Source organism: Fusarium musae, chromosome 4, assembly GCF_019915245.1.
Source record: "Fusarium musae strain F31 chromosome 4, whole genome shotgun sequence".
In the NCBI taxonomy this organism is placed as follows: Eukaryota; Fungi; Ascomycota; class Sordariomycetes; order Hypocreales; family Nectriaceae; genus Fusarium; species Fusarium musae.
Window position 1 is genome coordinate 1,584,168 of NC_058390.1, and position 12,333 is coordinate 1,596,500.

Genomic DNA, 12,333 nt, shown 5'->3' on the forward strand with positions numbered 1-12,333 from the left:
GTCATGGTCTTTTTGAAACAGACTAGACAGTGGGCTCGTGGATCACGACAACGTCTTCTCGGTGGTAATTGCTCCTCTGTACGACCAAACCACAAGTCGTACAGGACACGACAAGACAAGGCAATTCTCTAGAAGTTCTAGGGTCAGAGTGGCAAATGTTCTGGACGGAACGAAGAACACTGATGAGGCTGAACAGGCCGATCAGTCAAATGCCAAATGACACTTGGTTTCCACCAGGAGAAAAAAAAGAAAGTTCCGTAGAAGCGACAATCATCATTGAGGGTCTTTGCTGATGTTGTCTGATAGGTAGAGAGAGTCTAGGGCTTGGCCGCCACAGACACACCTCACCTCACCTCGAGCTACGTACGTACGTACGTGAAACGCACGTTGGGCTTACAATTGGCTCTGACAACGGCACATTTTCTTGTGGCAGAACACATGACCTCGAGATGCGGATACTCATATTGTGCTTTCTCATTTCGCTCTGAGAACGCATCATCTAAAGTCAGGTCAAGCCGAGTCAAACCAACAGGACAGTCTCACCCTCGTCTAGTTAGGTTAGTCGTTGGCCGAGCCGTGAGCGATATACTCCCTCGCACAGTAGCAGATAGGTACCCAGACCCTACAGTGAAGACAGACCCAGGACCCTAGGTATCGACGCTAAGAGCCACAGGCGATTTGATTGGGGTGGACCCGCCCAGGCCCCAGTACGATGACTTAGGTTTGGGCAATCAATCAGCTGGGAGCTCGAGAATAGAGGCAATTGATCGACTGATTACGACCGAATAACTTCCAATTTGATGCTCATGCCTGCTAACGTATCAACCTAGCGGAGGTTGTGATTCACTTCCGGACTTATTACCGACGACAATTATAAAACGTAAAACAAGAAATCGTATCAAATATAGAGACTCGCTGCAGGATTGGGCCATAATCTCCTTACCCGCCCAATACGTTATGGCTCCAAGCAGCCAAGAGTCAGTCAGTCGAATAAGCAGAGCCAGCCTCTGCTGAGAGATCATTCCATCGCGTGTAAGAACAGACTATCTCTGGCAAGCGTCACGGAAGGCGTCCTCACAAAGGCGCCATGCCATCATCCCTAGACGTGAGTTGCTGAACTGGAGTTTCGGGTTAATAAAAGCCGCAGACAAAGACGAAATCAATCAGTCAGGATCTCAACAAACAAACAAACAAACAAACAACACAACACAACACAACAACAGTAGCGCTTAACATCATAGAGGTGGAACAGGCGATTAGTCGAACGTCATTTATCTCGCCATAATCATATCGGGCGAAATAAATACATAGTAATAATAACACCGGCAGAAGCTCCATATCTGAATGATGTTGTTGCCTCTGGGCGTGGCTTGTAGACACAACGAGATTCCCCAATTGGGAGCTCTGCAGAACGGACAGCGACTAGGAGCTGCTGGACCAATCCTACGCTGGTGTTTCTAGACCTGGCTCGTCGTCATGTTCCAGCAAGATTAAGCGCCAGGATACGAACAATAGTGACTACGAGAGATCGAGGTTGGTAGAGATAACAAGACAGACGAACAAGGAAGCATCGACCGGAAACGGTCCTCGATAAATAATAATTATCTTTTTTGGAGGTTTCGAACCAAAGTTAGGCCGTGCCAGTGACGCTAGTAGAGACGGCTCCAGTGTCAAAGCGAGCTACCGATGGATCTAAAAAGCCATGGCCACTCGTGTCTTAGACCTCAAAGAACATTCAAGGGTCCTTCTGGTTCCTTCTTTTCCCTCCGAGTCCCTTTCAATTCAGCGCATGAATTGAATTCGAACGTTACATGCAGGCGTTGGCTGTTCTGCAGTCGGGATGCTGCAATAAAATCGTCATTCATCACACCCCAGTAGCTATTTCGAGTACACCCGACTCCAAACTCCAATTATGCGTATGCAGTCCCTACAGCCCGGGGACGCACAGTGCATACTCGGTCAGTTGAACTCTCAGCCCTGGCGCAGCCATCAACTACCTCGTTGTGTTTGCAGACGTACCTTGAATACTGGCGCAGAGTGCCAAATGCCGTGGCAAGGCGATGGGCAGCGCAGTTCGGGTAACTATCATGCTTTGCAATGTGAGGGTTCCTGAGCTCTATATCAGGAGGAGTTATGACTCAAGTTAAGTTCTCAAGAGTAAAGTAGTTGAAGGGTAGAACCTGAAAGTAATATATCTGGTACCCTGGCAAGCCGGACCACTCAGTCAATTGACCGGCTTGCCCAGTCATCCATATCTAGCCGTGGCTCGGCAAGTACATGCTTACAGCACATTTGCCGCGTGATGTGACAAATATTCACTGGATAGAGTTGCTGTGCCTTTCGTCACCAGAGCTTTGAGCATAGAGTCTGAGAGGCGGCCATAAAGTCAATGAGGAAGTTCCCTATCGAACAAGGCCTACCACGTATGTATAAGGCGTGAAATCAAAGCCATCCCACCATCACGAGGCAGACGCATGAAGGGTAAAAGAAGGACGACTAACTTCGTACACGTAGGTATCCACCCATCCACGATTGGAGCATCTATGAGCCTCAACTGGCGCAGGTAAACACATCGGAGGATGGTCGATACAGCCTGAACCTAGGTCTTTGGATGACGCAGTTGAGGCGACTGGCGACAACCTTTTGGGCGTGAATCCGAGTTATAGCATTTGAGCAATTGGTTGAGTTGAAAGGTGGATGATGAGGTGGACAGAAGAGCTTCTGAACAGCCTCAGCCGAGATACGTTGACGTGAAATTCGGGTTTCATGACACGTCCACTGAGAAAGAGTTGGTTGAAGAAGCTGTTTATTTAGAACCAGATTTCCGTGATCAACATACCATTTGCTTTTGCTCTCTACCCCCTGAAATCTTTCTCACTCTTGATACAATCCAATCTGCAAATCTGGCTGACTGACTGTCTCGTCTCTCTTCTTTTTACTCCGAGCGAACTACGGGAACTTGATGCGCCCCAGGGAACCTAGTCTAGCCTACCTTAGCGCTCCATAACGGCAACGCAAACGCAACGCAACGCAACTGGAGCCACACCCCCAGGAGCAAAAGAACAGGGAAGGTCCAAAGGTCCAAGGTCCATCCCTTACCAATTCTGATTCAACAAGACCGTGCACAGTATCACTAACACCGTGCTCCTGTTCTGGGCTGCTCCTAGGTCGTCAGGTTCAGGTATCCTTGCCTGGGCCCTTTTTCGGCGCCAACCTTCCTTCTTCCACTGCACTTGCCGCCAGTGCCTCCAACTCTCTTTCTCTTTCACTTTCCTCAAGCAGTTGCTGCTTCGCCTGTATGTTCTAAACGACCATCTGAATTGCTTCATTTTCTCTTCTCTCTATACAAACAGAAGAATATGCCCTCATCGTTTATAGATCGCTCATTTCATTCAATCTAAACATCTATCCCTCTCCCTCTCCCTCTATATTTACCTACCTTACTTATCTCCCCTCCCCCCACCAAAGAGTGACGAACCACGCCCGCCGCCCACCAAAACCTCCCCGCCATCCATCCTATCGCACTCAATTCTCGTCCAACCTTGTGCCCCGCGACGAAACACTTTCTGCTTCTGCGAGTACGACAGGTCCAAAATCTTCGTCTTTCGACCCTCGCGAATGCGAATCTGACCGATCCGACCTGCCATGGTGATAAACGACTCTGGCATTAGAGTCTCGCGTCCCAATCTCGCCATGACCGCTCCCGCACCGACAACCACCGCCGCCACAGGCACCGCCGCGCCCTCCACCACTGACGATACTGGTGAGCTATCCCGCCTTCGCCGGCATTGCCCCTCGTGTTTCTGAGCTCGACTCGACCCGCACCGTTGCCGCAACAGGACCTTGGATACAAGACTTCGATTTATACATGCTAACACTCGTAGCATCTACTATCACAGTCAACACAAAAGCGCCTGCTAATAATTTCCCTCCCGCAAAGACGGACAAGCCACGTCCTCACGTCTGCACCACTTGCCAGCGTTCGTTCGCCCGATTGGAACATCTCAAGCGACACGAACGCTCCCACACTAAGGAGAAACCCTTTGAGTGTCCCGAGTGCTCAAGATGCTTTGCCCGCCGTGACCTTCTGCTGCGTCACCAGCAAAAGCTGCACCAGACTTCGACCCCGTCGTCCCGTCCTCGTAATCGTCGTGAGTCCACAACCGGTGTCGCTCCTGGTCAGAGTCGTGCCCGAAAGAACAGCGTCGCTGGAGCCAACGCAGCTGCCGCTGCCGCTCCGGCTTCAAATGCCTCAAACACCATGCGACCCCGAGCCAACACCCTTGGGCATATCGACGCAATTTCTCTCAATATGGCCAATGCCACTGCCAATTCTTCCGTGGCTCGTGGGGCCGTTGTTCATGGTCATAGTAGACACCCCAGCCTCGCTGGCTTTCCAGTCCACGCCATGGATCCTCTCTATGGTGGCATGTCCGCTGCTATGGGTCAACGAGCTATGCATCCTGGCATCCCTAAGCTGGAGACAGGAGCCTTTAGTAACCTCGACTATGTTAACCCTCTCAGGACGGCCCCGATGTCCTTCAACGAGTTCGATTTCGACACCATGCTCTTTGGGACAGCCACGACAGTAAACCCAAACAATCTCCATTACAACGACTCACCACAGGTGATGAACATGGAAAACTCGCCCTTTGGGCACTCGATGAACGACATGTCTGCGAACCCCCAGTTCGACGACCCCGTTGACTGGTTGACTGGTTTTGAGCAACAGATGTCATTTGGGAACGAAAATGTGATTGATGATGGATCGAGTCCGTCTGCAATCAGCACGACGAGTCAGAGTGGGATTAGCGATGTTATGTTGGATGGGTCGAATCATCCTGCGCCGGCTGGAACCAGTACCATGTGGTCGACATCTGTGATGGCTCCTCCACAGATGCCCCCGAACCCTTTTGCGATGGAAATGAATGGCACAGTCTTCCCGGATCTCCTTAGCGGAGCACCGTTATCACCTCAGCCAGCTACTCAAAAGATGAATGACCCTTACTTCTCTACGCCTCCACCCTCGCTGAGCTCATTGAGTCCCTCTGTTGTGACGGGACTCGGCACCCAAAACATTAATCAGACTCTTGGCTTCAACGCCGGCCCGGAGACGCCATCTTCTCTAAATGGGGGCAACCACGGCGCTTCGCCAGTGACCACCATTACAGATGCTACCCGGCATGCCATCGTGAACATCCTGTCCCAGTGCCTACCCTTTGGGGGTCGTAAACATTCTTTTACTTCTCAAGGATCACCTCAGTCGCCACTTTCCCAGTCTGCCGGCAATGCCGCCTCGTCCCAAGCAGCTAATCTGCCCAGTACTCAGGACCTTCAGCGATATGTCGGTGCCTATCTAGCATACTTCCACCCCCATTTGCCTTTTCTTCATCTTCCTACTTTGTCCTTCGATATGCCCATCTCTGCCAATAGTCGTCCAGGTGTAGGTGGTAGTGGTTGTCTGATATTGTCCATGGCTGCTATCGGCGCGCTCTACGAGATGGATACTGCCCAATCCCGAGAGCTGTTCGAAATGGCCAAGAAAATGATCTTTTTTTACCTTGAAGAACGTCGAAAAGCCGATGTCCGAAAAGCAGATCTTCGCCGAAGTACCCCAACTGACCATAGCAATGATAGCGGCGCTCACACTCCCGTGTGGCTTGTGCAAGCCATGCTCCTAAATGTTGTATATGGCCATAACTGTGGCGACAAGACTGTCAGTGACATTGCTTCGACGCATTGCGCCGCCTTGGTCAGCCTTGCACAAGCAGCTGACCTCTTGCGGCCTAATCGCCCCAGCGCCTCTGACGGCCAGGATGTTCAGATGAGTGATGACCGAAACTGGAACACAAATTTGGAGCCCGATCAAGCAGAGTGGCTGCGGTGGAAGTCTGGAGAAGAACGGAAGCGAACTCTATATGCCGTGTTTATACTTTCCAGCCTCTTGGTTTCGGCCTACAACCACACACCTGCGTTGACAAATTCAGAAATCTACCTGGACCTCCCTTGCGATGAAGAGTTCTTCTCAGCTGAGACGAGCGCAGTCTTTCACTCACGCGGTGGAGCCGAGGCTGCAAACCACAACCGCATGACATTTCACGATGCATTGGGTGACCTCCTTCACGTCAATGAGAAACAGCATCAATTCTCTTTTGGTGGACAGTTTGACAACGATGGAAGCGACCCGATGAGTGCACCTCTTCGACCCAGCACATTCGGATCTCTGATACTTATCAACGCACTGCACAACTATATTTGGGAAACACGACAAAGACATCACAACAAAATCTGGACAAATGAAGAGACAGAGAAGATGCACCGGCACATCGAGCCTGCCCTTAAGGCGTGGCAAGCGGCCTGGGCAAGCAACCCTCATCACAGTGTAGAACGTCCCAACCCTTTTGGTCAAGGCCCTCTGTCAGCTGATGCAATCCCTCTGCTCGATTTGGCGTATATTCGGCTTTTCGTCAACCTTTCACGCTCAAAAGAGAGGTTTTGGCAAAGAGACTGGGACGGGATGGCTGAGGAGCTTTCTCGCGGAAATGAGATCGTTCAGCATGCTGAGCAATCACCGATCTCCAATTCTGAGTCTGGAAGTGCCGAACCTTCGGATAACTTGATCAATGGCTCAGGCTTCGTGGAAACGCCTGCGACACAGACGTCATCGATGGACTTGTCCAATATTAAGCTTCCTCTACGGCCAGCATCCTCTAGTATGTCGAGTCACACTACATCTCGCAGAGAGAAGCATCTTCGGAAGGCGGCTTTCTACGCCGCCGACTCCCTGGCCATGTCGGATAAGCTCGGTGTGACCTTTGCCGACTTCACAAGCAGGGAACTTCCTCTTCAGTCTGCCATGTGTGCATTCGACTGCGCCCAGGTCCTTGCAGAGTGGATTGCGACGTTGCAGGATCGTGTTGGCTGCTATCTGGGGATCCTTGGACAGGATCAAGTCAATCTGTCCGAAGTCCCCGCCATCATGCTTCTGGAGGAAGAAGATGTGAAGCTTCTGGGCAAAGTCCAAGAAGTGCTATCATCAGCAGAGATGAAGATGAACATGGAGCTTGTCAATGGCATGAACGGCCAGGAAGCCAATCTGGACTTGGGTGGGCACAACGGCTACGCTGCCAAGCTGCTCCGAATCACTGCATTGATGCTTGATAAGGCTGCAGTGTGGCCAGTTACACGACTCAAAGCTCGATGCCTAGAATCTCATGCAAACTTCATGCGAACACGGGCTGAGAGGTCCATCATGCCCCAGCAAAACGTACACGTGTAAGAACAGATGTAGGAAAAGAGCATCTTTAAAATTTTGTTTCTTTGGAACCGAGTATCAGCATTCACGAATCACGTTGAGATGCATGGAAGGACATGAAGCGATGCTTGTTTATGGTTAACAGCAAACTCGAGCAATGGCTTTGAGTCCCATGAGATCTTTCATGTGAGCATCATACACAAAAGTCTATGCTCTGTTTATGCTTGCAAAATTCTGTTTCCGGTCTTTGTTATTCGTATGATTTGTCAGTTTTAGCGTCAGGGGCGTTTGGTGGCTGCCTTGTCAGCAGCTCCAATATCGTCACAATTGGTATTGGAAGCTTGCGTTTTATAAGCTTTGCTTGCTTTGTTATCGTGAAGAATTGGCAGGATTTGGGCACGAATCGCACATGGTAGTGCCGTGATGGAAGATGGATATGAATTCGCCAGAACGACTAGTGTTTGAAAGGATACGCAACGATCGTTGTCGGCACACACACACACACACGTGTCATAACAGCATTCAAACTTCAACAAGGAGAATGCCATTCGACAGCGAGGTCCACGAAATATTCTGGAAGCTCTGGGAAGGAAAAAGTGAAAGCCTCAACGGTTTTGATCGCAGGACGCGTACATATACATGTACTTATGGACGGCTGCCTCCCATGTACCTTACCCAGTTGGCTCTGTAGCCTCGAGCTATTTAAGTAAAATAAGAAAGTGTGTACGATTGAATTTACTGTGCTTGGATTTAAGTGAAGACTCTGTAAGCGATGTAATGTGATATATGATGTGACAGGCTGGCCTGGCCATTTGAGACAAATGATCACACAAACACTCGTATAAGAGATTCTCTTGCGAAACTGGAAAACTAAAATGAGCAACTTGACTTTTATTGTTGCCTGTCTGAGGTAGGTATGGATATTAGGCAGACATGAGACATTATGGCGATTGCTTGTTGATGAGAGTCAGTGAGCGAGGTGAGTGAGGCATTAGCGGCAACAAGCAGATCCAATACCGGGGCATTTCTCCTCTCTCTCTCAGTCGCAACATCATCTTATTCTCGTCTCTTCAAGTTCGATTCCATCCTCAACTTCACACACAGAAACAAAAAATGGCAGACAAACAAGAAACGAATCTTTGTCTCCCAGACTTGGACTTCACTTTCGACGAGTCTGTGGCTGAATGGAACGTCAATCACCGCGAGTGGCTGAAAACCCACGACAAAACTTGGGACTCGCTTGCAACAGGCGCCCTCGTCTTTGACACCTCCAACCGCATTCTCCTTCTCCAAAGAGCGCCGGACGACAGTATGCCTAACAAATGGGAGATACCAGGCGGTGCCTGTGACGACGAAGACGAAACTGTTCTGTACGGCTGTGCGCGTGAGCTTTGGGAGGAGGCAGGTCTGAAACTGCGACGCATTCGACGTGTTATTCCTGATGGGCCAAATGGAACACCTGGGGCTGTTTTTACAAACAGAACGGGGAAGAGGTTCTTTTGCAAGTTTAGCTTTGAGGTTGATGTTGAGGATGCGGCTGAGGTCAAGCTGGATCCGAAGGAGCATCAGGATTATGTTTGGGCGACGGAGGAGGAGGTCAAGGGGCAGAAGATGGGGGAGAGGGAGATACCACTGACGAATGCATTGATGGTGAGGTTGATTGAGAAAGGTTTTGCCATGAGGAGAGACGACAAGGGAGTGTGAGGATATGGCGCTGAGAGGCTTTGGCGTTATTCAGTGATTATAGATGATATTATTATTAGAAGATAGTAATAACTCAGTACAGCCTTGAAACTCCCCGATACCCGTTTTCCTTTTCTTTTAACCAGCGCCAGCCTAGGTATATTTTCCAATCTCCTCCATATGTCGTAATCCAAGCTCCGGTAACCATAAAAGAGACCAACGACACCCAATCTAGTCAAATTCAGATTTGCAAATAATGAGACGTATCCAGGAGCTATTCCAGAATTAAATGATAGTCCTGAGAGACAGCCACTTGCCAATGAGAAGAGCTCGGGCTGCAAAGTAGCAAGCTCCTCCAACAGCAGTCATGCCAGTGAAGAGACCAGCCAGAGCCTGAGGGCCCATGTTCTCGAGCATGGCACCACTTGTAGGGAGAGCGATGAGCAGTGCGAAGGCGGTGACAAAGTTCATCATGCCTAGAGCAACGGTTAGCTACATTTGAAGTTGACAGACGGTAGAGGATAGACTTGCCATAATATCGACCATAGTCCTTGGCCTCGCATGTTTTACCCATACAGACTGTGATTTATCAGCGTGCTGCTATCAGCTATAATATAAGATACTTACCTGGGGTAATGGAAAGAAAAGACCCAGACCCAAATCCCCAGATAGCAGACCAGGCGTACAGAGCAGTAGCTGACTTGGTACCAAAAGGAACGAGCAGAGCCCCCATAAAGATGATGGTGAACACCAAAGTAGCAAGCAGTACATTGAAATGTCCAAGTTTGTCACCAATGATTCCGGGAATAACTCGGCCGAATGTGCTCGCCGCCCCGACAATAGAAAGAAGAGTATACCCATTCTCGGCAGTGAAGCCGACCCGAGTGGAAATGGACGGTAGAAGACCCGAGATACTGAAGATGACAAACTCAAACATAAAGATGCCCGCAGTAACAAAGCAGAATGCGGGCGACTGAAAGGCAGCCAAGTTGAGTGTCGAGCTCTTGGGGCTGGGCTGGCCATTTGTTGATGATTTGTAGATCTTGTTGAAGGTGGTGAAGCAGAGGATGGCAGGGACGAGAAGACCTGCTGATATAAACGCCATGATTCGCATTGACCATTGCCATCCGAGACTGGGATACGTTGACCGTAGAATAATTGGGAATATGACAGCGCCGATGGACGATCCTGCGAGTGTAATACCCATCGCGAGACCTCGCTTGCGGACAAACAGTTTTCCTACTATGGCGATGGCTACAACCATTGTCATGGCGGCACCGATACTCCCGAATACTCCTAGACACAGCATGAAGTGCCAGTAGTTGCGACATTCAGCCATGAGCAGAAACATGGCCACGTAGAGAACTGCTCCAACAGGACCGATGATGTTGGGGCCGTGGACATCGACCATTGGACCGACTTGGACGTTGAGAATGAGTGAGAGGAAGAGAAATAGGCCGCTGATCCATCCAACTTCGCCTTCGCTGTAGTCGTGGAGTTGGTTCATGCTTAGATATGTTTGGACTGTACCTAGCGAGTTCATGAAGCCTGATCCAGGGTCAGTTGATGGCCCATCTATTGGAGTGGTTGACTTACCGAATGTAGGTATAAGAGCCAGAAAGGACCCAAGGACGCAGATCCATGCACTGGCCGTCTTTTCGACATCTTGTCTCGGGTCTGCATCAGGTTGTGCCTCAGCGTCTGGGTTGATGTTTGACACTGTCGCTGTGATGGGATCAAGACCGAATGACGCCCAGTTGCTGTTTTCCTGAAGACTAGTCCGTTCAACATTTTGCTCTTGCTGAGTTGAATCAGCCATGACTTTCATCTTGAATAGATTTTTGACGGGTTTTGCCTTATCAACAGAAGCGAAAAGGTGTCAGTCAAATATAAGAATTACACGGAAGTGGTCCCGTAACGTTAAATCTTTTTCTTTTCTCGCACTCTTCCCTTCTCCCACTCACTTACACCAAATAAACACGACTACACTAGCCAACGAATTAGGGAAACGGACTGCATTCTAGACTCCGCTCATGGCAGTTTCTAGCGTCCAAACCACGCCCTACGGACCTCCTCGACCGGATCGGAACTGGCTACCGATGGAGGCAAGGGGAGGGGGCCACTTGATAAGATCTCATATTACATGCGATTTATGGCTTAAGCGAATGGCTGCTCTCATTGTCGGTGAGAACATGGTCAGTGGCGCTGCGGGACCGGAACTTTGTGGAGTCGCCGAGTCTTGTCTTCGGGGGAAACCATATCGCAACTTTTGCATGAGGTTGCTGCTGCAATAGGGTCACTCACTCATTGCGTTGCGTTGCGTTGCGGCTTCGGTGTGAGTTGCTCTTGCGACGTTTCTATGATGAGTCTACAAGCCCCCATACCCACACCAAGACTCATCATCATACTATCATATGTCTTGTTCATATAAGCTGTTCATATCTGAGTCATGGTCAGTTCAAGTTCAAGTCTCTTCTAGAAATGCCCCCATGTCTTGCTCCCCCTCGGTAAGCTATCTGCGATTCTGAGGTGACTTTGTGATACACACCACCATCAGCACAGCAGCTTAATCAAGACACCGATGTATTCTGACAAAGAGCCTCGAACTTCTCATAATACTGAGTAGCTATAAATACCAGGAACAGTCTTGCCCAAACCTTACCCCTCTTCAACTATGACTGCTCTTCTTTATACTCTCCGTGACAATGCCCTGTCTTTGAGAGGAAAGTAAGAGTGAAACACCACTCAGCCTGGCCAACTGTATTCGATCCCAAATAGTTATAGCCAATTCATTGGGCTTCTGCTGGCTCATCGCTTTAATGAGGGCAACGATCGGAGGCCATTACCTTATACCGAGTCTCCATAATCACCACAAACCTCAGTGACGGGGTCACACAAATGGTAACACCATGATAAAGCTTTTCTCGCCCTGCTTTACTACACACTGATCAAGAACAACATCGAAATCAGCAATGTCGCTTCACGTTCACTTCGTGCCTTTAAAAAGGACCAAATCTCAGGGGGTAAAGTATACTCTCCTTCTTTTGCACGACTTGATCAATCTCACAGCGCATCATTAATTACCGTGGCAATGACTCTGGACACGAATTCCCCCGATATCTATACTCTCTTCTCCGAATGTATCGCCCATTTTGATACAGTTGAAAGTGGCTTAAGGCATCAACCCGCCAAAGTCAAGCAGTCCTTGTCGTCGCGAGAAGATATCTCAAAAGCACGTCAGGACCTTTATAGATGGGGTATAAGTTATGGAGCTAATCGTCATCCAACATTTACCATATCCTTGGACTACAAGTTTCGCAACCAGGATTATACCAGATCGACAATTCTGTCACAGCTTGGGCACCTGCTCGAGGATCTGGAATCTTGTGAGTGGT

At 49.5% G+C, this 12,333-nt stretch overlaps 3 protein-coding genes across 3 annotated transcripts; 2 read left to right on the plus strand and 1 right to left on the minus strand.

Annotated features, from left to right (window-relative positions):
• Positions 1–3,693: 3,693 nt before the first annotated feature.
• J7337_005441 (uncharacterized protein) lies at positions 3,694–7,279 on the plus strand (the record flags this gene model as incomplete). Its single annotated transcript, XM_044823120.1, has 2 exons — positions 3,694–3,763; positions 3,885–7,279. The coding sequence occupies 2 exons, from the start codon at positions 3,694–3,696 to the stop codon at positions 7,277–7,279; spliced, it is 3,465 nt and encodes a 1,154-aa protein (XP_044681611.1).
• A 1,089-nt stretch (positions 7,280–8,368) lies between these two features.
• On the plus strand, positions 8,369–8,959 carry J7337_005442 (uncharacterized protein; the record flags this gene model as incomplete). The annotated part of the gene is made up of 1 exon (XM_044823121.1): positions 8,369–8,959. One exon carries the CDS (start codon positions 8,369–8,371, stop codon positions 8,957–8,959), a length of 591 nt encoding a protein of 196 aa, XP_044681612.1.
• A 264-nt stretch (positions 8,960–9,223) lies between these two features.
• Positions 9,224–10,766, minus strand: J7337_005443 (uncharacterized protein; the record flags this gene model as incomplete). Its single annotated transcript, XM_044823122.1, has 3 exons — positions 9,224–9,414; positions 9,566–10,486; positions 10,535–10,766. 3 exons carry the CDS (start codon positions 10,764–10,766, stop codon positions 9,224–9,226), a joined length of 1,344 nt encoding a protein of 447 aa, XP_044681613.1.
• Between the last annotated feature and the right edge of the window lie 1,567 nt (positions 10,767–12,333).